This window comes from Salvia splendens, chromosome 16, assembly GCF_004379255.2.
Source record: "Salvia splendens isolate huo1 chromosome 16, SspV2, whole genome shotgun sequence".
NCBI classification, from domain to species: Eukaryota; Viridiplantae; Streptophyta; class Magnoliopsida; order Lamiales; family Lamiaceae; genus Salvia; species Salvia splendens.
This window is the reverse complement of record NC_056047.1, coordinates 3947793-3975536: the sequence shown is the minus strand read 5'-3', so window position 1 is coordinate 3975536 and position 27744 is coordinate 3947793. Positions and strand designations below refer to the sequence as shown.

General features: G+C 41.8%; 5 protein-coding genes across 5 annotated transcripts; all 5 read left to right on the top strand.

Moving 5' to 3' along the window:
- Positions 1 to 254: 254 nt before the first annotated feature.
- LOC121771957 (GPI-anchored hemophore cfmA-like) lies at positions 255 to 779 on the top strand. The gene has a single exon (XM_042168861.1). The coding sequence runs from the start codon at positions 255 to 257 to the stop codon at positions 777 to 779; it is 525 nt and encodes a 174-aa protein (XP_042024795.1).
- An 11580-nt stretch (positions 780 to 12359) lies between these two features.
- LOC121769980 (serine/threonine-protein kinase D6PKL2) lies at positions 12360 to 14187 on the top strand. The gene is made up of 2 exons (XM_042166765.1): positions 12360 to 12847; positions 13075 to 14187. The coding sequence occupies exons 1-2, from the start codon at positions 12384 to 12386 to the stop codon at positions 13964 to 13966; spliced, it is 1356 nt and encodes a 451-aa protein (XP_042022699.1). The 5' UTR covers positions 12360 to 12383; the 3' UTR covers positions 13967 to 14187.
- Positions 14188 to 16995: 2808 nt separating this feature from the next.
- LOC121772183 lies at positions 16996 to 22556 on the top strand. The gene is made up of 6 exons (XM_042169184.1): positions 16996 to 17237; positions 17610 to 17684; positions 20323 to 21666; positions 21744 to 21812; positions 21906 to 22104; positions 22227 to 22556. The coding sequence occupies exons 2-6, from the start codon at positions 17682 to 17684 to the stop codon at positions 22295 to 22297; spliced, it is 1686 nt and encodes a 561-aa protein (XP_042025118.1). The 5' UTR covers positions 16996 to 17237; positions 17610 to 17681; the 3' UTR covers positions 22298 to 22556.
- Positions 22557 to 23391: 835 nt separating this feature from the next.
- Positions 23392 to 26177, top strand: LOC121772184 (probable prolyl 4-hydroxylase 7). The gene is made up of 8 exons (XM_042169185.1): positions 23392 to 23658; positions 23799 to 23885; positions 23998 to 24055; positions 24228 to 24332; positions 25055 to 25112; positions 25190 to 25365; positions 25452 to 25512; positions 25746 to 26177. Exons 1-8 carry the CDS (start codon positions 23600 to 23602, stop codon positions 26048 to 26050), a joined length of 909 nt encoding a protein of 302 aa, XP_042025119.1. The 5' UTR covers positions 23392 to 23599; the 3' UTR covers positions 26051 to 26177.
- A 383-nt stretch (positions 26178 to 26560) lies between these two features.
- On the top strand, positions 26561 to 27291 carry LOC121771326 (transcription factor MYB35-like). The gene is made up of 2 exons (XM_042168107.1): positions 26561 to 26725; positions 26803 to 27291. Exons 1-2 carry the CDS (start codon positions 26593 to 26595, stop codon positions 26934 to 26936), a joined length of 267 nt encoding a protein of 88 aa, XP_042024041.1. The 5' UTR covers positions 26561 to 26592; the 3' UTR covers positions 26937 to 27291.
- Positions 27292 to 27744: the final 453 nt, after the last annotated feature.

Sequence of the window (27744 nt, the reverse complement as noted above, 5' to 3'; positions counted from 1 at the left end):
GATATGGCGGCTCTCCGTCCCAGCCATGGAATTGGAGTCAATCTCCCCTGCCGTGGGCATCGAGTCCAACTCCTCTTCCATCTCAGTCGTGGAGGTCTGCTCCCACGCCCCAACCTTTGCCGGGGAATCTGAGCTGCTCGGCGTTTGGAGATTACAGACCCAACCTCGACGCCCTTAACCATCCGCATCCGGAGACTCCTTTCCAATCCAATAGCTCTACTTTCACCGACGCAGATCAATACGCACTGGAAACGATGTTCGGTCTGCTCAGTTCCGGCGTACCGGATACGCCCATTGTGACGAGAGTCGGGGGGTCCGAAGGGGCTGGCTCGGGCAGTGGAGGTGGCGGCGGCGGAAGAGGTGGCGGCCGTCGCAGTGTCGGTGGCGGCTCGGGCAATGTCAGCGGCGCCGGCTCCGGTGGTGGCGGTTCAGGCAGCGGCTCAATGGAAGCCGGAAACAGACGGGGTGTCCACTACACCACAGCGGAGTCCATTGCAGTGGCGAGGGCGTGGGATGCCGCCACATCCGACCCCATAGTGGGCACCGATCAGACCGAGGTGAGCTTCTGGAAGCGCGTCCTGTTGGCGTACAACGATTTCAAACCTCGCGGAGCCAGAGAGCGTGACGCGGAACAGCTCCGCAAGAAGTGGTCTAGGATTCTGCTGGCCACCAGGCGGTTCGTGGGCATATACCAAAACAACCTGCTCCACGCGGAGAGTGGCCGAAGCGAAGCTGACGTGAAGGCACTGTCGATGGGCCAATACAACACGGAGGGCTGACCGAAGTTCACAATGTGGGAGGAGTATCTTGTTCTCGAGGACTCTCCGAAATTCAAGGCCATCTGTGCGCAAGAGCAGGCTCCGGTGCCGAAGCGGACAAGACACAATATTGTCGGGGACTACAACAACGGCAGCGGCTCGCAATCGTTCGACCTGAACGAAGAGCAAGCCGAAGAGCCCTCCGCTACACACTCTAGGAGCGCCCGCCCTCCGGGACAACATGCATTTATCTGACGCGCTAGAGAAGCTAGAGGTTCTTCCCGCCGATCGTCGGCAACGTCTGGATCGCGCGCCCCGCAACCCGCGCCTATACCGCCGCCAAGGGTCCCTATTGCCAGCGAGGTCTTGAGGGATAACGTATATGTGCAGTTGATGCAAGAAATGCATGAAGTCTGCAGCAAATACGAGGCCGCAACCGACCCGTTCATCAAGAATATATACTCCGACCTCATACGTCGGATTCAGCGCCGTCTACGCTTGGCTGATGAGGGTCCTGGGCAGCGGCGGCTGGCGGCAACGAGGGAGACGGAGAAGACGGAGAAGAGGAGGAGGAATCGGACTCCGCCACCGATTAGACGGTGGCGGCGTTTTTTATATGTATTTTATTTTAAATGTTCGTTGTATAATTTTACCTTTGCCAATACAACGAATATTCGGTCTCAATTATCTCGTTTTATAATTATTTCAATTCAGCTCATTTTAAAACTAAACGAAAAAATTAAAACGAAAATTGGTTATAAAATTTTGAAACTATTGAAAGTGTCTGCCTATAATGTCGGAAACAAAAATTTGGAGTTGTGAATAAAAAAATTGAGGCTATGGACAAAAAATGGGCGGGGCTATGCGGGACGTCCGCCTAGTGGGCGGGGCTAACATCGCTACAATACAATGTTTACGACCAATTGACAGAGACTACAAAATTTAAAAGGCACAGTGGAAAACAAAAAAGGTACATGCGACGAATTGTAACAAAGTTAACAATAGATGCACATTCACGACATATTATCTTTCGACACCTACAATTACTATGAATCTGAATAAATATATATCTATCAAAGAGTCGATTTTGTCCTTAAAAAATCCAATAAAAATTGATCTTTCAACATTCAATAATTTAATTTCCCAAACCGATCAAAAGAGTCGATTTTGTCCTTCAAAAATCCAATAAAAATTGATCTTTCAACATTCAATAATTTAATTTCCCAAACCGATCAAACCCCAATCACGTAAATACACATTAAATTCAAAAATACAATATCATTCAAAATCACAAAATAAGAGCACCCACAACGGTGGACGGACGCACGTAAATACACATTAAATTCAAAAATACAATATCATTCAAAATCACAAAATAAGAGCACCCACAACGGTAGACGGACGGCGTCCGTCCGTCCGTGCCAGCGGCACGGAAGACGTCGTCCGCCGCTGTGCTCGCGCCGCTGGCACGGCGCTGCTTGATGCATCGAGCACGTCCGTGCCAGCGAGCAGGTGACGTGTCGACGGCTGATTGGGCAACGACATAGCCGTTGCATTTGAATATTTTTATTTTTATTTTCAAAAAATCGGTTTTTAATTATATAAATCGATTAAAAATGACAAAAAAAAATATTTTCCCAATCCCAAAAAATGGCCGTTTTTTGCCCGTTTTTTCTGTATTTTTTTATTTTTTTTATTTTTTTTCCCAAAATCATCTATAAATACACACATTCATAATCCATTTTCCACATCAAATCATCTCTCATTCATATTTTTCATACAACTTATCTACACCTTCATCTCTCACTCAAAACCTCAAATGGATTTCACCCATCTTATTGCGGAAGCGGAGTGCGAAGAACAAGAATACTATGAACAACATCGTGCCGCTTATGATGCATATGTCGCAGCGAATACCCCCGCCCCTCCTCCTCAACCAACTAGATCAACTCGCCGCTACACCCATCGTGATCGGGAGGGAGCCCACGAAAGGCTCGTTGCCGATTATTTTGCCGACCAGCCGCAATTTCCGGCGGATTACTTCAGGCGCCGTTTTTGCATGTCAAAGCGTCTGTTTATGCGTATTGTCAACACATTGTCCGCCCGTGTTGAATTCTTCCAAACAGGTCTAGATGCAGCTGGTCGGCAAAGTATCACGCCGTTGCAGAAGTGTACGTGTGCCATCCGACAACTCGCTACTGGGCAAATGACCGACCTCTTCGATGAGTATTTGCATATCGGTGAGTCCACTGGAATCCTTTGGCTTAAAATTTTTTGCAAGGGCGTTCGTACAACTTTCGGTGATGAATTCCTTCGGGCACCCACCACCGATGATTGCCAACGGTTGCTTCGTCTTCACGAATCAGTCCATGGCTTTCCTGGAATGCTTGGCAGCATTGACTGCACGCATTGGAGGTGGAAGAATTGCCCGACTGCTTGGAGGGGCAACACTTAAGCGGCCACAAAGGCGGCGACCCAACACTTATCCTTGAGGCGGTCGCCGACTACCGCCTATGGAATTGACATGCATATTTTGGCTTTGCCGGATCCAACAACGACTTGAACGTGCTCTATTTTTCACCCCTCTTCAATGATGTGTTGAATGGTGTAGCACCGGCGATCGACTTCACCGTCAACGGAAATACATACCACATGAGTTACTATCTCGCCGATGGTATCTACCCAAGGTGGTCGACTTTCGTGAAGACGCTCAGCAACCCGCAAGACCCGAGACGGGTTCTTTTTGCGCAGCGTCAAGAGTCCGCGCGGAAAGACGTCAAAAGAGCCTTTGGGGTCCTTCAAGCCCGATTCAACATTGAGAAGGCCCCGGCTCGGCTGTGGTACTTGAACAATATCGCCGACATCATGTACACGTGTATTATCTTACACAACATGATTATAGCCGACGAAGGACCGATGGCGGCTAGCTTCTACGACGAGGATGAAGCCGGAAACTCAAGCGCGAGCTCTCCCCACGCCTAGGCGTGTATACGACAGTGGGTGAGAGGATCCAAACAAGGCACACAATGCGCGATACCCGAACCCACGTTGAGCTACAAGAAGACCTAATCAAACACATGCGGGAGAAATTCGGCAACGCGTAGTGGTTTTTTTAATTTTAGGAATTTAATTATGTAATTTTTAATTTTTAGTATTTTAAATATGTAATTTTTATTTTTTAGTATTTTAATTATGTCTTTTTTATTTTATTTGTAATTTGTAATATTATTTCGGGTTTTTAATGAATTTTAATGTTATGGGAATGTTTTTATTTAAAATGAATTGTGCTCGTCCTTGCGGAAGAGCACAACTGTGAGTGTTGTGCTCTTGCCTAAGCGCAGACAGGAATAGCGGCGCCGGGCCCACAACTTGTTGGCAAGAGCACGGTTTTGGATGCTCTAATAGACAAAAATTTAAATAATTGAAAATCTATTTAGTCTCCCTCTCCTCTTTCTCCTATTTGTAGCCACCTCCGACAGTACCCCGTTTTGTATGTATAATGTAAGCACATGTTTGCAAGCCCTATATAATTTGTCTCCAAGCTGTTCCATTCCTTCCTTAAACAACGTATCACTGCAGAGAGAGAAGAAGAGAGAGAGGATTTCTCATTTCTGCAGCCAAGAAATATCCACCCACCAATATTCATTGGGCATCTCAACTCCTAAAACCCACATTTTTCAAATTTGAATGCCCTCTCTTAACTATCTCTTGCCGCCCGCATCTCTCTCTCTTTGACTGCCTCGGCGTCCCCAATTTCCCAACCTCATTTGACCATCTCTCTCTCCCCTTTATATGGCCCCTTTCCCTCACCCTCTCTCACTCATTTCATCAAACACCTTCCTTTCTCATTCCATTTCCCCCAAATCATGACCACCTCCACGCACGACCCTATTTCCATCAAGGTCATTTTTCACGACCTAACCATCCACAACAGCCCCAGCATTGACTTCTGCAGCAGCACCGACGACACCAGCTCCAGCAAAATGAGCGATGGTGCATGCTTCGTCGACAAACAGATTGACGTCAAGAACGATTCATCGGTTGATGAATCCGCGAATTTTTGGTGGTAGTAAATGCAGGAAAGTAGAGATCACAACACAGAGATTTACGTGGTTCGATTTACTGAGGTAAATCTACGTCCACGGGAAGAAAAGAGAGCAGAGTTGTATTGCTTGATCTGTTTTCTACAGCTTACAAATACAAGCTTGCTATATGATATTTTCTCTCTAGAGTTGGTGAATCCTCTATCGGATCTAAGTTCCGTTTATATATAGAACTGAGATCGTGGCTTGCATCACCACCCTAAGTCGTGGAGGTCACGGAGGTCATGAGATCCTGCATGGCCACTAATTAGGCGGTGGCTTACATCATCAGTAATTATGTCGTGGATGTCGTGGAGGTCATGAGAGCCTGCATGGGTCCACCACCAGATAGATCGTGTCTCCCAGTTCGGTATTGCCGAGCAGCTTTTGCCGATGCTGAGAGTAGAGCTTGATGCCGACCTGAGGGCAGAGCTTGATTAGTTGGCTTTTACCGAGCTGTAGGCTGAGGCCGAACTCTTTGGTTGTGCCGAACTGAACTCTTAGCCGAACTCTTTGGTCATGCCGAACTAGTACTCTTTCTCGGGCTTTGTGCTGGCTTGTTTAGTACGTACTCCATCACTCTTGTTTAGTACGTACTCCATCACTACCCCCCCCGAAGAGCGAAGTGAATCACTTCGGCATCCTGGATAATGGTACGGGGTAAGTTGATGTTTGTCCTCGGTCTTATGAAGTGAACTCTTCTTTGACCAGACTTGGTCCTTGGTCTTGATGAAATAAACATCTTTGACCGGACTCGTCTTTGGCCTGATGAAATAAACATCTTTGACCGGACTCGTCTTAGGTCTGATGAAATAAACATCTTTGACCGGACTAAGCTTGTGTCCTAATTTGGCGAGTTTTATCGCTCGGATCGGACTTTCCGTTGTCCTAATTTGGGGATCGGACTTTCCCTTGTCCTAATTCAGGCAAGTTTTATCGCGAGAATCGGACTTTTGTTGCAGTTCGTTTCAGACGAAGTGCTTGATTTTTAAGCCGAATTGTGGTCTTGTATCTTCTTTAGAAGCTTGGACTTCACAATCGTTGGCTTATTGCAGCTCGTTTCAGACGAACTGCTTGTTTAAGCTGAATTGTGGTCTTGTATCTTCTTTAGAAGCTTGGACTTCACAATCGTTGGCTTATTGCAGCTCGTTTCAGACGAACTGCTTGTTTAAGCTGAATTGTGGTCTTGTATCTTCTTTAGAAGCTTGGACTTCACAATCGTTGGCTTATACATGTTCTAAGAAGGGGATCAGCCTTCGAAGAACAAGATACCTCAGTAACATTTGTAAGAGACGACACGCACAGAGACAGACAAAACACACAGACAAAACGCACAGAGACAAATAAAGACCAAGCAAACCAAAGAAAGCACATTGACCGAACAGGACTCAAGACTGACTGACCGGACTGTCTCTTACAAATGGAACTTTTTGAGGTTGGAAATGTGCCATGTTCGGGGTACCTGTTCTCCTGACATGTGAGCCAATTTGTAAGACCCTTTGCCGAGGACTTCTGACACCCGATACGGACCTTCCCATGTGGGTTCGAGCTTGCCCAGCTTTTCTGCTCGGCTTACTTCGTTGTTTCTCAAGACGAGATCTCCCACTTGAAATCGCAGCTTCTTCACCCTTTGGTTGTAATACCGGGCTACTTGCTCCTTGTACTTGGCTGCTTTTATGCATGCCAATTCTCTTCTTTCTTCGGCAAGATCTAGCTCGGCTCTCAGTCCGTCGTCATTCATTTCTGAGGAGAAATTTAGAGTTCGGGGACTGGGTACGCCGATCTCCACCGGAATTACGGCTTCAGTGCCGTACACCAGACTGTACGGAGTTTCACCGTTGGAGATTGTGGGTGTAGTTCGGTAGGACCATAGGACTTGAGGGAGATTTTCTACCCATTGTCCTTTGGCTTGTTCTAACCGAGCTTTTAACCCTTTCACCAGGATACGATTTGTTACCTCCGTTTGTCCGTTTGCTTGTGGATGAGAGACCGAAGTGAACCGCTGTTGAATATCCAGCTCTTGGCACCAATTCTTGAACGTCTTGTCGGTGAACTGAGTCCCGTTATCCGAGATGAGGATGTGGGGTATGCCGAATCGGCACACTATGTTCTTCCAGACGAAATCCAATGTCTTCGAGCTCGTTATCGTAGCTAATGGTTCAGCTTCCACCCACTTCGTAAAGTAGTCCACGGCAACGATTAGAAATTTCATTTGCCGAGGAGCTTGAGGAAGTGGTCCCACTATGTCTATGCCCCATTGCATGAAAGGCCAAGGGCTCTGCATAGTGGATAGATCGGTCTGCGGCATCTTTGGGATATTTGCATGGATTTGGCACTTCGGGCAGGTCTTGACGAGCTGCACTGCTTCTTGTACCAAGGTTGGCCAATAATATCCCCATCTCAGAACTTTTTTAGCTAAAGCTCTGGCTCCGATGTGGCTACCGCACGATCCTTCATGAACTTCTCTGAGGATGTAGTCCGTCTCTTCTGGTCCTACGCACCGCAATAACGGCTGGAGGTAAGACTTTCTAAAGAGGACTCCTTCATGAAGCTCGTACCGAAGTGCTCGGCACGTGATCTTCCGAGCTTCTCTCCTATCCTCGGGCAATTGTCCTTGATCCAGATACTGCAAGATCGGCGTCGTCCAGTTCGGCGAGCTGGATACTGAATGTACCTCGGCTTCATCAATGCTTCGATGCACTAATTCTTCCGCCTTTGAGCTCGGATCTGAGGCCAACTTACTTAAGGTATCTGCTCGGCTATTTTCCGCTCTGGGAATGCGGATTATCCGAAAATAGGAGAAACTTCGGCTGATGCTTTGCGCTTTGTCCAAATACTCCTTCATTCTCTCGTCACGAGCTTCACTTGTACCCAACATGTGATTTACTATGACTTGTGAATCACAATGGACTTTGAGAGATTTGACGAGCAGACTTTGCGCTAACTGGAGTCCGGCCAGGAGGGCTTCGTACTCGGCTTCATTATTAGTAGTGGGGAATAGGAACCGAAGTGAGTAGGTTACCTCGTGTCCGTCGGGAGCGACAAGTAAAATACCAGCTCCACTTCCCATCTTGTTTGAAGCTCCATCTACGAATCCGCTCCAGCAGTCCGGCGGCTCTACTTCGGATTCCAAGGGCTGTACTAGTTCGGCATTGGCAGAATTCTTCTGTTCGGCAATAACAGGAATTGCTTGATCGAACTTTGCTTCTGCAAGAAAATCTGCCAAGGCTTGTCCCTTGATAGCTTTCCGGGGTAGATACTCGATTGAGTGTTCTCCCAGCTCTATGGCCCATTTGGCGATTCTGCCTGATGCTTCTGGTTTGGTCAAAACTTGCCGAAGAGGCAGATCGGTTAAGACGCATACCTTGTGAGCGTAGAAGTATGGCCGCAGTCTCCTTGCTGCATTTACTAACGCCAGAGCAATTTTTTCCAGAGGTTGATACCTTGTTTCTGGACCTCTTAATGCTCGGCTTGTAAAGTAGATGGGAAACTGCTTTAGGCCTTCTTCTCGTACAAGCACCGCGCTGATGGTTTGATCCGATGCCGCTAAGTATAAGAATATTACTTCGGCTTCGGTTGGAGCAGAGAGAATAGGAAGCTCGGCTAGATAACTTTTGAGCTCGTCAAAGGCCTTTTTCTGCTCGGCTCCCCACTCGAACTTTGGTGCCTTTTTCAACACCTTGAAGAACGGCAGTTGCTTTTCGGCTGCTTGGGAAAGGAATCGATTCAGTGCGGCTAGACATCCGGTTAGCCTTTGCACGTCATGTATGGACTTCGGCATTGCCATGTCCTGAACGACTTGAACTTTTGAGGGGTTTGCCTTGAGTCCGTCCTTTGAAACCCAACAACCCATAAACTTTCCCGAATCTACCAAAAAGGTACACTTTTGGGGATTAAGTTTGAGGTTGGCTTTCTTGAGCACGTTGAGAGCGGACTTGAGGTTGTCTTCGTACTCCGAAGTGCTTTTGCTTTTGACAACTATGTCGTCGACATACACTTCAACCTGCTTTCCGATTAGGTGCCGAAAAAGCTTGTCTACCATCCTTTGATAAGTGGCTCCGGCATTCTTTAAACCGAATGGCATCTTTTTATAAGCGAAAATGCCGAAATCGGTAATGAAAGCTGTTTTCGGAGCGTCACTCTCATCCATCAACACCTGGTGATATCCTTTGTATAGATCAAGAAAACAGAAAATTTCGAAGCCGATCAAAGCTTCTACTTTTTTATCTATATTCGGAAGGGGATAGCAATCTTTAGGACAGTGCTTGTTTAGATCGGTAAAATCTATGCACATCCGCCATCCTCCTTCCTTTTTCTTGATCATGACAGGATTGGCCACCCACGAAGGATATTTCACCTCGAATAGTACATCCGCTTTTAGTAATTGGCGGACTTCGTCATGGATGACTTGGCCTCTTTCTGCCGCAAAGAGTCTTTGCTTCTGTTTTACTGGCCGGATTGAAGGATCAATATTTAACCGATGAGTGATTACCTCGGGGGGCACTCCGGTCATGTCCAACGAAGACCATGCAAAGACATCTTTGTACTCCTTGAGGAGCTGAATGGTCTTTTCTCGGAGTAGAGGCGTTCCTGCGAAGCCGATCTTGACCGTTCTGGATGGATCGTCATCGTATAACCGAACGGTCATTGAGTTCGGCTCTGAAGTGACTTCGGCCATCTCGCTTGCCTCTGACTCCGGTTGCTGTGATTGCTATGCTTGATGGTGCCGAACTGATTGCTCGGCACTTTTAAGCGCAATCTGCAAACATTCTTTTGCTCTCTTTTGATCACCTCGGATGACCGCTATCCCACCTTTAGTGGGGATCTTGATGGTGAGGTGATAAGTAGAGCAAACGGCCCGAACTGTGTTGAGCCAGTCTCTCCCCAGGATGATGTTGTACGGGGACCGAGCTTTTACCACAAAGAACTCGATCATCGTATTGGAGCTTGTAGGCGCTTTTCCCACCGTGATCGGAAGGCTGATAATACCTTCAGGGCGGGTGTCTTCCTGGGCGAAACTTTTCAGAGGAAGTGGAGCCGGACTGAGCCGAGCTGGATCCACTTCCATTTTATCAAAACATTCTTTAAAAAGAACACTGACTGACGCTCCTGTATCCACAAATACTCTGTGGATCAGTTTGTTTGCCACTCCGGCTTGAATGACAATAGCGTCTTGGTGAGGAGAGATGGCCGGGACGGGATCGGCATCTGAAAATGTAATCACTTCGTCTTTCTTCAGTCTTTTATGTGTCGGCTCCTCTTGATTGGAACCTCTGCGTTCTGCTTTTAGGGACGACTTAGTTTTCCCGGCAGGGAGAGCATCAATAGTCTGGATTACTCCATCATATTGCGGCTCGTCGTCGTCTTCGGGATCTTCATGCCTTTTCGGATCCTGAGGATTGCAGTTCGCACCTCTCTGCTTTTTGTTCTTTTTCGGCTGCTTGCTTTGGTATTTTTTTAACGTTCCTGTTTTCACAAGAACATCAATACCTGCAGCCAAATTTCGGCACTCCTCGGTATCATGACCGTGGGCTTGATGGAAGGAGCAATATTGATCCTGAGGTCGCCGCGCGGCTGATTTCGTCATCCGCTTTGGTTTTTCGAACATATCGGAATGTAGTTCGAAAATTTCCGTTCTTGACTTGTTTAATGGTACGAACTGAGCGGGCGGCTTCTCAGGATTGAGCCGTGGCCCCAATCTGCCTTGTACCGGTGCCCTTTGAATTCTTTCAAAAGGAGTTCGGCGAGGAAGCACCTGGCCGCTTTGATCGGGCTTCTTTTTCTCTTCTTGGGATGAGCTGTCTAAAGACCGTTTTCGACGGTCTGCCTCATCCGCACGGGAAAACTGGTCCGCAATGTCCCACATTTCTTGAGCTGTTTGCGGGCCGCACTCCACGAGCTTTCTGTAGAGAGCTCCGGGCAGGATTCCATTTTGGAATGCCGAAATGACAAGTAGATCATTGAGATTATCTACTTGTAGGCATTCCTTATGGAATCTCGTCAGGAAGTCGCTGATCTTTTCGTCGCGACCTTGACGTATAGAAAGCAGCTGAGCCGAGGTAATTCGGACTTCCGCTTTCTGAAAGAACCTCCTATGAAAAGCATCCATTAGATCTCGGTAGGATCGAATGCTGTCCTGAGGAAGGCTGTCAAACCACCTTCTGGCGTTCCCGATGAGCAACTCGGGGAACAGCTTGCACATGTGGACCTCATTGAGACCCTGGTTCGCCATATTATATTGATAGCATCCCAAGAAGTCATGAGGATCCACTAGCCCGTCATAAGTCGTTGACGGTATCCGGTAGTTCCGCGGCAAAGGAGTTCGGATGATATCGTCCGAGAACGGAGTCTTTAATGCTCCGTACATGGCGAACCCGACATCTCTTCGGTACGGAGGAGAAGGAGTTCTCCTGTGATTCCGGTGCCGAGGAGAAACAGGAACATGTCGGGGTTGAGGATTCTTCTTCCTGGAAGACACGGCACTACTGCGGTGGTGACTTTCATGTCTGGATGAGGAAGGAGAATCTGCCGTTGTCGTCTCCGGCTGTTGGCTCTTCTGCAGGAAGGTTAAGAACTCCTCCTGCTTCTCGGCCAAGAACAGCTTGACAGCCTCATTCAAATCAGGCTGCTGGGAAGACTCGGTGTGTGGACCTTTTGAGCGGCTTGTTCCTTCACCGTGAGAACTGGATACAGACTTCTCACGAGGCTGCTTTCCAGGCCTATGGGCTGCTGGGTTAGCTTCCTCATGGTCATCACGGACGGAGGCACGGGAGTTGTGCGATCTGGCATGCATTTTTTTTTTTTTGTAGTGGAAAAAGGGTCAAAAATTCGCTTTATCACAGATTTGGTTCTCTGTTTCCCACAGACGGCGCCAGTGATGAATCCGCGAATTTTTGGTGGTAGTAAATGCAGGAAAGTAGAGATCACAACACAGAGATTTACGTGGTTCGATTTACTGAGGTAAATCTACGTCCACGGGAAGAAAAGAGAGCAGAGTTGTATTGCTTGATCTGTTTTCTACAGCTTACAAATACAAGCTTGCTATATGATATTTTCTCTCTAGAGTTGGTGAATCCTCTATCGGATCTAAGTTCCGTTTATATATAGAACTGAGATCGTGGCTTGCATCACCACCCTAAGTCGTGGAGGTCACGGAGGTCATGAGATCCTGCATGGCCACTAATTAGGCGGTGGCTTACATCATCAGTAATTATGTCGTGGATGTCGTGGAGGTCATGAGAGCCTGCATGGGTCCACCACCAGATAGATCGTGTCTCCCAGTTCGGTATTGCCGAGCAGCTTTTGCCGATGCTGAGAGTAGAGCTTGATGCCGACCTGAGGGCAGAGCTTGATTAGTTGGCTTTTACCGAGCTGTAGGCTGAGGCCGAACTCTTTGGTTGTGCCGAACTGAACTCTTAGCCGAACTCTTTGGTCATGCCGAACTAGTACTCTTTCTCGGGCTTTGTGCTGGCTTGTTTAGTACGTACTCCATCACTCTTGTTTAGTACGTACTCCATCATCGGTCAATGCCGATGAGAGTGAGATGAGCAGCAGCTTGAGCTCCGTCAACGGCGGCGACGCCAACGAGGCCAGCTCCAGGAGCCTCTGCCCTTCGAAGCCGCACATGGCTAATGACAGGAGGTGGGATGCGATTCAGTGTGTGCAGGCTAAAGATGGGGAGCTGGGATTAGGGCATTTTAGGCTTATGAAGAAATTGGGATTTGGGGATATTGGGAGCGTTTATCTGGCCGAGCTGAGGAGCGCTGGGTGCCTCTTTGCTATGAAAGTGATGGATAAAGGGATGCTTGTGAGTAGGAAGAAAGTGGCGAGGGCTCAAACGGAGAGGGACATTCTTGGTTTGTTGGATCACCCTTTTCTTCCTACTCTGTATTCCCATTTTGAAACGGACAAATTCTCGTGTTTGCTCATGGAGTTCTGCAGCGGCGGCGACCTGCATTTGCTCCGCCAGCGACAGCCGGGGAAGCATTTCGACGAGCAAGCTGCAAGGTTTGATTTTTATGCCCCTCTCTTTTTAGTTCTCATTGACTGAATTGATAATCGCTTAATTAGCTCAGTTAAAGATGAATTAGATTCATAATTTGTTGATGTTTTGAAGTTAGTATGTTGCTACTTTATGCTATTGAACTGCAGAAATGGATTTACTGAAGTAGAGTTTATTGGTTATTGGTTGCTGTTTGCTTTATCTTATGTTATGTGGTTGGTGGTGTTGATAGATTCTATGCTTCGGAAGTGTTGCTTGCGCTTGAGTATCTTCATATGATGGGAGTCGTCTATCGAGACTTGAAGCCCGAAAACGTTCTAGTCCGGGATGATGGCCACATCATGTTATCCGATTTCGATCTCTCCTTGAGATGCTATGTGAACCCGACTCTTCTCACGTCTGGTGATGGCACATCTTGTATGATCTCCTCCTATTGCATCCAGCCGTCCTGCATTGATCCGGCCTGCAAACTGCCCGTTTGTGTTGAGCCCTCTTGCTTCCAGCCATCTTGCTTCAAACCCTTCCTTTTCTCCTCAACATCAACAAAACCAAGAGGTGAACGAACAGCAACACGAACAAGAACGCCTCCAGTGAGCTCAGACTCCCTCCCAGTGCTCGTGGCAGAGCCAACTGGGGCCCATTCCATGTCTTTTGTCGGGACACACGAGTACCTAGCCCCTGAGATCGTCAGAGGAGACGGCCATGGCAGTGCTGTTGACTGGTGGACGTTTGGGATTTTCTTATACGAGCTCCTCCACGGGAAGACTCCATTCAAAGGGAATGGCAACAGGGAGACGCTGTTCAACGTCGTGGGGCAGCCGTTGAAGTTCCCGGAAGGCTCAGCGATCAGCTTTGCTGCGAAGGATCTGATCCGAGGCCTGCTTGCAAAGGACCCGCAAAAGAGACTAGGGTCCAAAAGAGGAGCCACAGAGATAAAGCAGCACCCTTTCTTCGAAAGTGTGAACTGGGCGCTCATCCGTGGCACCACGCCTCCTCAGATCCCCAAGCCGTTGGTTCTCGCCTCGCTCAATCAGACGTTGAAGTCGTCGTTGCTGTCGTCTAACAAGAGTGCTACTGATTCAGAAAGGTCATCTGGCCTTTACTTAGACTTTGAATTCTTCTGAAAAAAAGCACTCCAAATTGTTGTAGTATTATGTAACTTTGTGCTTGATTTCTAGTCTAATTTTAGCAATTCTTTTTTCATAATCTCTGTCTCTGTTTAAAGAAAGCATGCTGTTGGTAAGATGATGATGATGAGCTTCAGGGAATGACAGAGGCAGCTCACAGCATATTTTTTTTCTGAGAAAGGGGAAAATTTGTCTGCATCTTCACAATTCTTGGTCACTTTTTTCTCTCTTTTAGTTTCATTGCAATTTTTTTGTCACTGTTTAATTGGTGGAGTGGTGATGTGAGGTGGAGTGGTGGTTGCTTTATGTGTGGATTCCAATAAAAAGAACAAATTGAAAGGGACAAGTGATGAAACCGTTTAAAAACAGAGTTGAACAAGTGTCAATGTCAATTTAGAAATGGAATTTTGGTGGCAGTGCTTTGATCTTTGGGATTCTGCTCTTTCACCTGAATCATTGTGGACATGTTTTTATTCTTCTCTCCACAGGCTTTTATCTTTTAGTTAGAGAGAGAAAAGAGAGAGATGGTTTTGTTGCTCTACTTAAATGTGCTTTTTCCAGGATGAATGGAGTCATCTTTTTCAACTTTACAGAAATGCCACAGACTAGTATTTTTTGGCCCTTTTTGTCTTCACATAAAATACATGTGTGTTTTTATAAAGCCTATTGACTACATAAGACTACGTGAAGTTTAAAGTAATGTTTGTATGGAAAGATAGTGAAAGCATGACTCAAAAGCAAAATGACCAAACTATCCTCCAAATTGATAATCCTATATTCCTACAAGTATATGTATAATTAGAGCTTTCGGGCCGAGGGACCGGACCCATTTGTTTTACGAGTTGGATATAACAGGATAGTTATAATGAGACCGAACTTTCGGACCGAAGTTAAGAAAGTGTAAGAAATAACGTTTTCTCTTGCACTATTCAGCCCGAGCTGGGATGGGCTTTAAATGAAAATGCTAAATTAGTTTTCGATTAGAGCTGATAGAAAAAAGATTGGGCTGGCAAAAAGTATTTTTCCTTGATGGATTTGGAAACATGTAGTAATTCTTGCAAAATTGGATTAGTATATTTGCATGTTACAATTCGACACAAACTAAGCCGATTATATGTAAATGCCAATATAAGAGAATTGAAGTCATCTTAATTTTGTAAGGTTTTTTTTCACATCAATTGGTCTATGACAGTGTTTGATTGATTGTATATGACTCTGTATAACTATGCTTTTGAGATGAAAATAATAGTCCTAAATTTACCATATAACCCAGGAAATATTGTAAGTACTTTGAATCAAGTCAAATTATGTTACATGACTCACATACACACCTCCAAATGCTCAATTAGGTATTAGTCTACTAATACAGCTCATTTTATCACACTCCTTTTTTAGAATCCTCAAATTGCATTAATCACAAATTCCTATATCACCTTAATCTTTGACCGTTGTGAATTATGTTCTGCATCAAATATTTTATATATACTTTTCTAAAAGATAAAGAATTTTAAAAATAATTAATCGGGAAAGAATATTTTGAAAGATAAAACAATTTTGAGAAGCTAACATTATCACAAACTTAGTCATTATTGAGTATTTATTTCCTTTTACTACACAAAAATTGCATAGCCAAAATGTGACACCAAAAGTAATAATAATACTAATAAAGACTAATTTCATAAATACGTAAATTTTGTAAGTCTTGATGCATAATAGTATTATCTATACCTTGTCTGGTTTTGAACTCATTAAGTCGGTTTTATCTGTAGTTTGTATTATATAATCATTTTTACCATAAAAGTAAGATTATTAGAGATTGACTAACATTCTCATCCCGGCGATATACAGTTATCACAATATTATTGTGTTAATTGCCCCTCTCTCTCTCTCTCTCTATATATATATATAATTTTATCTTAAATTTAGTTTTGTTTGTTTTTTTTAAAAAGCCATACCTTTTTAAGATTTTGTAGAATTGCGAATTTTGTTGGCCAATAATTCAAATTTAAAGAATTTTGATGTGCAATCTAACCATTGAGAATTCGATTGTAAACTTTTTTCTATGTCTTATGTTATTTGAGTAATTTTTTTTACACAAGAATATTAAAAAAATAGTTTTTAGTGGTTAAGTATTAAAATAGAATTAAAGAAAAACAAATAAGTAGAGTAAAGTACAAGAGAAAGAAAAAATAAAATAAAAGAGTAAAAAATAAAAAGTGCAGAAAAAATTAGGAGTACTTTCCATTTTAGAATATGACTACTTATAATGGATGGACGGGATAAAAAGATGAGATAATTTTTTATGGACGGAAAGAATAGAAAAAAGAAGAGAATAAACTCGAAGAGTTTAAATATTTTTTCTCTAAATAAATGAAAAAGATTCAAATTACTTGGGATGGCTCTAGATAACGAGATAAGCTTTGACTCTTCAGATAATTGGACAGATAAGGATCAATAGATTAAATATTTTTTATGTTAATTGCATAACTATTTTCCTAAAAAGACCAATAAATAATATTTTGATGTTATTGGACTATCTAACAAGTAAATAAGAATTAACCTCTAAATTTTGAACTTTCTTACATCTAGCACCATTTTGAAGGAACATTCAACAATTATAAATTTCTGCTTCTATTTTTTCCCCCATATTTTTGTGTCTCATGTGAATCACAATTTTGAGCATATTACGTTATTCATACTCAAATTTAAAAGGGTTAGCTGTCTTTAATTCATGTTTTGTAGTACTATTCAAATTTTAGTTTTTAAAAAACTTTATTTTATTGGTAAAAAGGCACATGATTTTAAAATATGGTCGATTAATTAATTTTCAAATAATTCAGTTTATTCTAACTTAGCTTTTAGAAAATTCAAATTTTCGAGTTGAAAAAAAATCGAATCAACTTATATAGATAAATATTGATGTTAATGACAATTTGCTACACGAAATCTGTGGCCAATTAGGTTATAAATATTAATGCTGCGCCTGCAGCTGATTATTTCCCCAGCTTCTAATTTGTGAGCGCGATTTCGCCCTTGCGCCACGTGGTGGAAAAAATGGGGGTGACCACGGTGGCCCGCGTCGCAGAGAATCCACCGTCTCAGTTTAAAAGCCTCGCTCAATTTCTCTGAATTCAGTGTACTTGTTTTTCGCATATTTTTGTAAAATTTTAATAATTAAAAAAACCCAAAAAACGATTCCTTTTCTTCGCCGGCTTGGCGTGGCCGGAGAATCTTGCCGCCGATCAGTGTACATTAGTTTCAGAAGAAGGTAAAACATTCGCTAGAGCAGAAATGAATTGATCATTAATACTCTTGTTGTTGCTTGTGGCTGCTAGTCCTTTTCTCTTAGGGTTATGAACTCCATTTCTGATCAAATTTGTGTGATTCTCAGGCTCATTTTATTCATTCATTGCATGTGAATCGTTACAATGTGTATTGGTGTGCTTTGTTTTTCTGTGTGTGAAATGTTTGATGATTTTAAGGGTTTAAGAAAATTGTGTTGGTTATGACTGAGTTTCTCTATTTGTTTTTTTTAGGTTAAGTAGATGTTAATTAGATGGAATGCTGGAATGCTTTGATCTTTAATTCATTCAATTGTTTGTATGTGGTGTTGACATTGGTCTTTTTGTTGCATGGGCAGCTAGCCAGCCACAGAAGAGATCAGGAGTTGCTGTGAGCTGAGATTTTGCGATTTCAAACTAAAGGTTTCAAGATGGTAAAACTCACTCATTTGACTCAGATTTGGTTCAATTGGTGTAGGGTTTATTTTAGTTAGTTGCTGGCTGTTCCCGTGCTGTATGAATATGTGTTCTCTAATACTGTTTGAGATGATTCATTGTCTTAAATGTTGTTAAACGTGATATATGAACCTCTGCTAATGCAACCTATCAACGTGCGCTTGATTTTCGGATAAGTGAGTTTGAAAATGCTTAAAAGAGTTTGTTTGTGTAACCTGTTTCTTAGTCGATGGATTGGCGTTGATATGATGCTGAAACTCTTCTTGAGTAGTTTGATATACTGATAAAATCTACTTTCCGGTGTGTATGTGTGGATATATCCTTACATGGATGTAGATCTGCTTAAAGTCCAGCATATAAGTTTTTCTTTTTTCTGCTTATTCATAGAGGTTGGCATCTAGAAATGTTGGCAGAGCATAGTCCCTTCTCGTATCCGAGAACTAGGTTTGCCACTTTAACATTGGAACACCAAGTAGATCTGGCTATTGCGTCGAAAAGTAATAATAATACCTAGAGATGAAGTCTCATGCAATGTAACAGGACTACAAAAAGTAAAATCTAACGGTTATATCGAAAGTTGTAGGGAGATTCCTTGATCATCACTTTTATATTACTTCCGTTCATGGTGTCCATATTTAATTGGCGCAAATCAACATGCCAGTTACCAAGATTATTGGTATCCTGTGGAGATTATATCATTGTGCCTATTAGGTCAGGCAAGCGTTAATGAACTGATACGTGAATGATTGAAAAAACGATTATGATTAACGAACATGATCAGATTGCATTAGTTATCAGGATTTTTTTGCACTGTCACGCAGAAAGATATGGTTTAAGATTTTTCATATTGCATGGTCTCCGTATTAATTTCATAACAAAGTTGAATTTGCTGTCAAACTCGATTACCACCACGTGGCATATAGCCATACATATCAGAAGTAACTACTATTAATGCGGGATTTAATTACCCTTACCTAGAAACATTTCTGCCGAGTGACGACAATTCCAGCTATTGCCTGAAATAAAACAAACTTGTTATTAAATGCTAAACTCTAAAGAGAAGGAGCCACAGTGAATCCTTTGAGTACCAATATCTCCTTGTCTTTAATAAGCACAAGTCATTTTTGTATGTATTTTCATGTTGTGTGTACATAAAAGTAATGAAAGTAGATAGATGCATGGTATCCTCAAAAAGTGAACACAAAGTGTATGGGTTTCTCACATTGCTTAATGTTCTGTGGCGTCTGAGGGTTGAATAACATTTACTTACATAGATATAAACTACTTACATCTGAATTTTGAAAATTTTTATATTATTAGATCTCTTACCCCCCCCCCCATATGTTGGTACGATCTCTATTGGAAATTTTTAATGAAATTCATTGTCTTTACATTATGGCTCCTTGATGCCATCATTTTCACATATCTTAATTTTACGTAATACTCTACAAAATAAGCAAATATTCTTTGAGGAAGCAAGTGTCCTTGACGTAATCTCCCACATGAAGAATATCAATCTACAAAAGTACGAACTATTATTTGAAGTTATGTTGTGCACTCTGTTAGGGGTCTACACTTTACCCAGAACATGTGGATGTTAAAAAATCATGAATTGCGTATCATATGCATTTAGTTTCCTTCATGTATATACAGGTGCATATCCTTTTAAAATTCACATTGTAGGATATTTTGTCTGTCATCACGGAAATTTCCTAAACTGATCCATAGGTCAGGTTTATCATTAACATATTCAACAATTTAGTTCAGTTGAAGAAAATATCCCTGATAAGTAATGTATGTATGTAACTAAATGTTGCTGCCAAATATGTTGTCCCGAAGATTGTAGAATGATTAACATGTGCTTCAGAACTTTATTCAGGATATTTCCTTTCTTTCCTTCTTAGTCAATTACACATATATAATTAGCTGCATTATATATAAGCCTCATAACTTTGGTGTCTATTCCACATTGATATTGTGTTGTTGTCTTTAATCACTGTTATCATATATTCTCTTCCTTTGTATTTAATTCAGTTTCATGTCAAGAAGACCTGTTTGCATTAAATTCCTTTGTAGTTATATGTACTTTTGACTTTTGAGTATATCACAGTTTACTTTCCATTTGGACATTTATGAATAATATTCGAAACTTTAAGATAGCGATTGCTGCGGTGGTGAATTATTAATTATGAGTTATTCATATCAGTTAGGAGCTAGGGTTTATTAGAGTAGGCGTGTATTAGTAATTTGTTTAAGATTAGGAATGTGGGTCACCTTTAGAGATTAGAGTTTTAATATTTATAGTGTGCCTTTTGCCTTGGTGAGTTCTGGATGGATTTTTCCACTGGCCTCGATGCCTCATTAAAGGATTCCTTTTCAGTTCTGTTCAATTATTTGAGTTTATTTATGTTGTCGTTGCGGGCCACATTTAGAGATTAGAGTTTTAATATTTATAGTGTGCCCGCACAATATTTAGAAACTTCTTTTCCCATGTGAGCAATATTTTCCAAACTTTAAAGTCTGTGGCATTCAATATTCTCTTCTTAGTTGGTTGGTATTATTATTTTTTGCTGTTCAGTAAATAAAAGTCTCACTTGGTGTTGGCATTCTTTTCAGAACAACACCATTTGGTTGCCAAATAGCTCTGGTTCTGTGGCTAATGGGGAGATTTGTTATGAAACTTCAACAAGACTTGATCAGAAACGTCCCCATCAGTGGTTTATGGATTCTTTTGAGCAGGAGTTAAGTGCTAGAAAGAAGCAAACAGTAGAGCCTTTTAAAGGAACTTCAGGTCCTGTAGCTATGGAAAGTTCTTTGTGGCATGATGGTTCCCACTTTCAATCTGAAAGTCTAACCCAGAACCTGTTCAACCCCAAGCCCGTGCAGAGTTCTAATGTGGCTGATAAGAATAACCCATCCAATGATGCTTCCTTTAATATGGAAAGGAAGGAACCAGGGAACCAATTTGGAAATGAATCATCGGTTTATTTAACCATGTCTCATGCAGGCAATGACTCTTTGCGTATGAACTCCGGACCTAGGAAAGTAAAAGTCAATGAGGTACGGATACCAGAGAATTGCTGGCCTGAGTTAGGGCGAAGTACCTTTATCCCTGGAGAGAAGAATGATGTTATGACTAGCGCATTTCAAAGGACTAACAATAATATGTTTACTGGACCTACTTATAATACTGCAGCGGGGACTATTTCAGTGGATCCAGCTTACAGTAAGCTAGACAAAAGCTTTGTTTCACTTGGAAACTCCTCCAGCAAGATAGATGGAAATTTTAGGCTCTCCAGTCAGTACTATAACGGGATAGATAACAATGTACTGTCTATTGGCCAGGCCTTAAACAGAGGGAATTACAACGTTAATGCCCTAGGAGAGCACTATGGAAAGGAAAACGGAAATTTTTCATCAGTTTGTCCTCCATGCAATAGGGGCCAGGGGAATCCATTTGCACTGGACCCTTTCTACAGCAAACTAAATGAGACTTTCATGTCTGCAGGTCCTAATAAGGGGGATACACATATAACTTTTCAAGGTCAGCAGGATGCTGCTGTTTCTTCGTTGGGAGCTCTCTACCATAAAGAAAATTCGAGCATCCTATCAATGTCTGAGCACTCTAGGAAGGGTGATGAAACTACCATAGTATATGGAGGCTTTCAGAATATTGTTGAGGAGATGGAACGCTCTGGCAGGCTCATAACTAGCTATGGTGGTTTGCTAAATCAATCCTCTGCTCACTCTTCCGAAGGATTGGGGCAAAAAGATACTACAGATCAGCTAAGTGAAAATGATATCTCGCCATCTTCTCCCAGGCCAGATGATGCTGCCAAGAATGAGGTTGTGAAGACAAAAAAGGGATCGTCAAATAACTTTCCTACAAATGTTAAAAGCTTGTTGTCCACTGGCATCCTTGACGGGGTTCCAGTGAAATATGTTTCATGGTCGCGAGAGGTAAAGGGAGATTATCACTCTTTTTTCCATTCCATTTTAGGTTACTTAATACTAACCATGAGCATCTGTCCTTGCAGAAAAATCTCAGAGGAGTGGTGAAAGGGACTGGTTACATGTGTAGCTGCAAGGATTGCAAGCTTTCAAAGGTTAACGTCTTTTATGCTTTTATTGATACTTTCCTTCGTTATATGCCGAATGTGCTCTTCTGCTAACTTTGTTTACCAACTTACGATGTGCAGATTATCAATGCTTATGAGTTTGAGCGTCATGCTGGTTGCAAAACCAAACACCCTAACAACCATATTTACTTTGAGAACGGGAAGACAATTTATGCAGCTGTCCAAGAACTGAAGAGCACGCCTCAGGAAATGCTCTTTGACGTGATGCTTAACATAACAGGATCCGCAGTCAATCAGAAAAACTTCGATATTTGGAAAGGTGAGACTCATCTGTTTACTCATCCAAGAAGTAGATAAGGATATAATGCTGTTTTAATTTTCACATAGATGAGTATTTGTTTTTCACCTCTGACCTCATTGAGCTGTAAAATTTCATTTCAGCATCATATCAAGCTGCAACCAAAGAGCTTAAACGTATTTACGGAAAGGATGACTTGGCCGCGCCATCCTGATATGTCATCTCTTCGGTCATCAAGGCCTGTTGATAACTGTTGTCCACCTAGCTTGTGAAAATGACAGTAGGAATCAATCAACTGTGGAACATTAGATTTGTCGATAGTCGTAGTCGATGTCGATAGTCAATCTGTTTTCTGTTTTGGACGTGAAACTTGTTTTTGACAGTACTTTTCAGTTATCTAAACTACATATCTTTGTTTTCATGGGAGATCTTCTCAGTGATCAATAAATGCTTATTGTTCTGCTATAAGCTCATTTAGCTTCCATTTTTGTGCCCATTTTTACATCTTGAATCACATTTCTTTCCATATTCTGTCGCAGGGTGTAATAAAATGATAATTAGTTTAATGTGATAAACTTTTATAATTCGTCAACTCAGCATATAAAAAATGTCAACACAAAGACATAATTGACATACTTATGTTATTGTGTTGGCATTTTTAACACACTAAGTTGACGAGTTATCACATTAAGCTAGTTATCATCCTAACACGATCCTTGCGTCATAACCTCAAATAATATTTGGAAATCTGTTGCTGAATCCAATAGACCAGATCCAAGTATTGACCCTCTCGGGCACGAGTGATCACGGTCCCTTGCAACGCTCTGAGCATGCACATCAAGCCGATGAAAGAAAGCGTGTCCGAGTATGACTTCAACGTGATCTCCTATAACATAACATCGATAAAATTAAAATAAAAATGTGAAAAAGGACCAACATATATCAGATCATTGTAGCTCATACCAGCATTTAGATGTGACTAAATTGATACTCATGGCCATGGGGCAAGGGCCGGAATAATGTTGCATACTATAAAATGACATCATTTTGTACACCCCGGTAAGCCCCACTTAACAAGAAAATTTTTGTGGAAAATAATTGAAAAAAAATTGAAACTTAGTAATTTAAGTACCTAATGGAGTTCTTGTTTTTAAACAGCTCGAAACTGCATGAATTTTGGCTATTTACCGTTATTATTAATTTTTTATTAATTTAAACACTCTATCTTCTTTCCTCAGAGTACGAGGTATAAATAAAGAAATTTCGAGAAAAAGTCTAAAAAAAGTATACCGGGTACGAAATCCAGTGGGTGGAAATGTGGAATCCCTTTAAAAGATTTATTGAATTCCATTTATGGCGAATAAATACCACTGCCTCCTTTTGGAACTGGAAACTCATACCCAGTCCAAGTCGTTTCGTTGAATTTCTTATTACCCCAACAGAATCTGCCAAATTACCCCAAATTAACTGAGAATTTTCAGAAATTTAGAGAAACGTTTCAAGCTTCAACCTTTTGATGGACCCAAGATTATTTCTAGTAATTTCCCTCTGTTTCCTTGTTCAATTCTCTCATGGGTATGTTCATCTCTCTGTAGAGTGTATTCAATTCTTGATTGCTTATGATGCAGATCATGGCTGATTTAGCCTCTTTTTTTTTCTTTCATTTTCTTGCTCTCACTCGTTTCCCCCAATTTTTGCGGTTGATTTATAATCAGAAAAGACTCATTGTTGAAAATGACAACCGGTCGTTCTACGGCGCCTTTTGATCCGACCCGTGTCACCCAAATCTCGTGGAGTCCAAGGTTCTCCTTTTAATTTATACTGTATAATTTTATACGAATGAATGTGTGTGAAATTGTGTTTTTTTTTTGTGATTGTTAATATGGGATTTTGGTCTTATTTTGTATTCCTCAGGGCTTTTCTGTATAGAGGGTTTTTGACTGATGAGGAGTGTGACCATTTCATTACTCTGGTTAGTTAGCCATATACCCTTTTCTATATATGATGGAATGGTATTTCTGTAGATATTACTATCTTTGTCTATTGGATGTTGCCATTACTTTTAGGAATGGATGCAATTGTTTTAAGTATTACTATTTGGGGGTGGACAATTTTGATTGATTTTTGGGAAGTTGTTTGAGTAGGCTAAAGATAAGCTGGAGAAATCTATGGTAGCTGACAATGATTCTGGCAAGAGTATAGAGAGCGAAGTCCGGACAAGTTCTGGCATGTTCTTGCAAAAGGGTCAGGTTAGTGAACGGAAACCGATTATTTTTGCTCTTCGATGAAGTCTTGAACAGCTTTATCACATAACAGCAATGGCATTGAGTTGAATTATCTACTTGATTATGAAAATCTAAGCCCTTTATCACTCTATTGCAATGGTTGTGTTGCAGTGCTTTAGATGAGAGTATTATATAATATTCTTACATGTTATGCTTTAGATGAACTCCATGAGACTGTTCTACATTCATTATCTAGTGTGTGCCATGATCTTGGACAGACAATCGATGTTTTAGAGACTTGTTACTTGAAAACCTTTCCCCTCCCGCCTTTGAAACTATTTTGGGCTATGTTTTCATTATTTTTTAAGTTTGAAACTTCTAGCTTAAGCAAATGCTATCTCCTTCATTTTTGTGGACTTTCCAATACGATGAAATTCAGCATTTTTCATATCCTTGATTCAACTTGAACATATGTAAAAGATGTCTTTATGTAGCATAAGTGCTAATGTGGAAACAGTCATGATTTCTGAAAATTGCATTTGTATATCTATTGATCAGCCTTTATGTCCTGTAGGTTCTCTGGCTAGCATGCATGTGCCTAGCAATTTATGTCAATTTCTCATTTAACCATTCGATCACAGCTTAGTTAGAGTTCCTTATATTCAGAAGTTCCACTCTTTGGAAGACGAAATTATTCGAGCATAATTTACTTTTTAAATCTCCTATGCTGTGTGTGATTCGTGTAGGATGCAATAATAGCCGGTGTTGAGGAGAAAATTGCTGCATGGACTTTCCTCCCTGTAGGTAATGTCTTAGTTTACTTTTTGTATTTCTCCATTCCATTGAGACTTGATCTTTCCCATCACAAATCTGTAATGCAGAAAATGGGGAGGCTATGCAGATTTTGCATTATGAGCATGGCCAAAAGTACGAGCCACATTTTGACTTTTTCCACGACAAGGCTAATCTAGAATTGGGTGGTCACCGGGTCGCTACTGTGCTCATGTATTTATCGGATGTGGCGAAGGGCGGCGAAACAGTTTTTCCTCACTCTGAAGTGAGTAATACTTCTACAATTTCTTGCTTATCCATTTTTTCTCCCATTTTAAGTCTTAACCTCTTTCATTTCTACTGTAAATACAGTTTAAAGATAAACAACAAAAGGGTGAAGACTTGTCTGATTGCGCCAAACAAGGCTACTCAGGTAAACCCTTTATAAACAGTGACCTCGTTGTCGGAAAAATTATGAAATAAACATTCTTGCCGTTGAATATGAGCCTCAAGAACCTGCCTAATGAAATGAAAAACTGAATATAAAGCTTTGATTTTTCTTGTTTTCATTCTCACTTCAGCAGTGATTGAGTTTTGATGTCAGTCTCTGTTGATCCATTGTGCGCATTGTGTAACTCGGTTTTCTTGTGTTGCTCCTCTGGATAGTGAAACCCAGGAAAGGCGACGCACTGTTATTCTTCAGTCTCCACCCAGACGCCACCACTGACAACACGAGCCTGCATGGGAGCTGCCCTGTCATTGAGGGCGAGAAATGGTCCGCAACCAAGTGGATCCACGTCCGATCCTTTGAAACTCCAGCGGCCAGGTCAACGAGTGAGTGCGTTGATGAGGATCCCAACTGCGCATCATGGGCTCTCAGAGGGGAGTGCGAGAAGAACCCGCTGTACATGGTTGGAAGCAAGGACGACCCTGGTTATTGCCGGAAGAGCTGCAAGGCTTGCTCCTCTTAGTAAAAATGGTTTCTTGAGCTGATTTTCAGACAAAAAAATTGAAGCAGTTTGCGATTTATATACTTGAGAAAGAAACTAATGTACTACTTATATATGAAGGAATACAATCAAACTTTTGTAGTGATAAGCAATTTTTATCATGCAATGAATAATGTACTAATTGAATATCTTGAGAAAATTAATTGATCGAGACACAATTTGAACCAAAAGATGGTAAATGCAGGAAATCTTCCATAATCTGGTACAGAGTTATTCTCAATATTCAGTATCTATAGTCACACAGACACACGCACAAAAGGGGAGAGAGAAAGAGAGAGAAGAGTGGGATTGCATGTTTAATTTTCATGTCATGCCAAATAGTACTCTTATTAATCGACAAAGTTCATGCAATTGTTGTTAATTGGAGAGAGTTTCATGCAGTTGATGCTTCTCCACCTTGTTAATTTGCAGTTTTAATATTCCCTTAAAAACAAACTTCATTCTTGAATTCACATCATCATCATTATTACATCAGTCCCTCTCCCATTTTGCTCACTGCACAGATGGGGAGGCCTCCTTGCTGCGACAAGGCCAACGTCAAACGAGGGCCGTGGACGCCTGAGGAAGACGCCAAGATCCTCGCCTATGTCACCAGCCACGGCATTGGCAACTGGACCTTAGTCCCTCAGAAAGCAGGTATATATCTTCCCTTCTTCTTACACAATTCTTTCTTTTCTTATTTTGGTGATGTTTTTAATGATGTTTGGTATTAGGCCTAAACAGATGCGGCAAGTGCTGCAGACTTAGATGGACTAACTATCTACGCCCCGACCTCAAACACGACGGCTTCACACCCGAAGAAGAAGAGTGCATTCTTGAAATGCACAAGAACATTGGCAGCAGGTAGATCTGATATATAGTTCAAATGAATCATCTGCCTCTGCAGCGAGTGTCACGCGTTTTGGGGGTGGATCATCGCGCTCGTGTGAGGCTCCAACGCTGCCCACCTCTCCGTTTTCGTGCAACGAGGAATACATATTGGAGTGCAAGAATATGGAGATGGTGGAATCAGGTAACGAGTTGCAAGAAGATGGGAATGTTGTTAGTGAAAATGAGATTTGTGTTGAGAAGAGTGGTTCTGCTGCAGATACATTTGTGGAAGACATGTTGGCACGTGACATGGAGATTAGGCTGCAGTTTCTATGAAAACTATGATTATTGATCATTGCTCAAAGATTGCTTTAAATGTACTAGGAGTACTACTTATGCACTAAAGAATAAAAAGTAGACACAAAAAATGTACTAGGAGTACTACTTATGTTTCATTTCCAATAAAACTAGATAGTTTAATTGGTTTGGTAGTATTCCAATATAAGGGGTGGTTTGAACAATTTGAACCATGAACTAATATTTCGTCAGTTCATTACTAGCCCAGTTTTAAACCATTAAATACCATCAAAATATTTTCAATAATTTTATTTAGAACACTGGACTAATATGATACCATCATAAAGAAAATAAATATAATTAAACAAAGTTTGAAAGAGAAGCATTTGAAACAAAATAAGGATTAAGATTAACCCAACCAAGTCAGATGGCCGTTATGTTCGTTACAAGAGAGGAAAGTAGAGAGAAACCATAATAAATATAGACACGAGAAAACTCAAAAACAAATAACAACAATACACGCAGTCTCATGAACACGTTACCCAGAT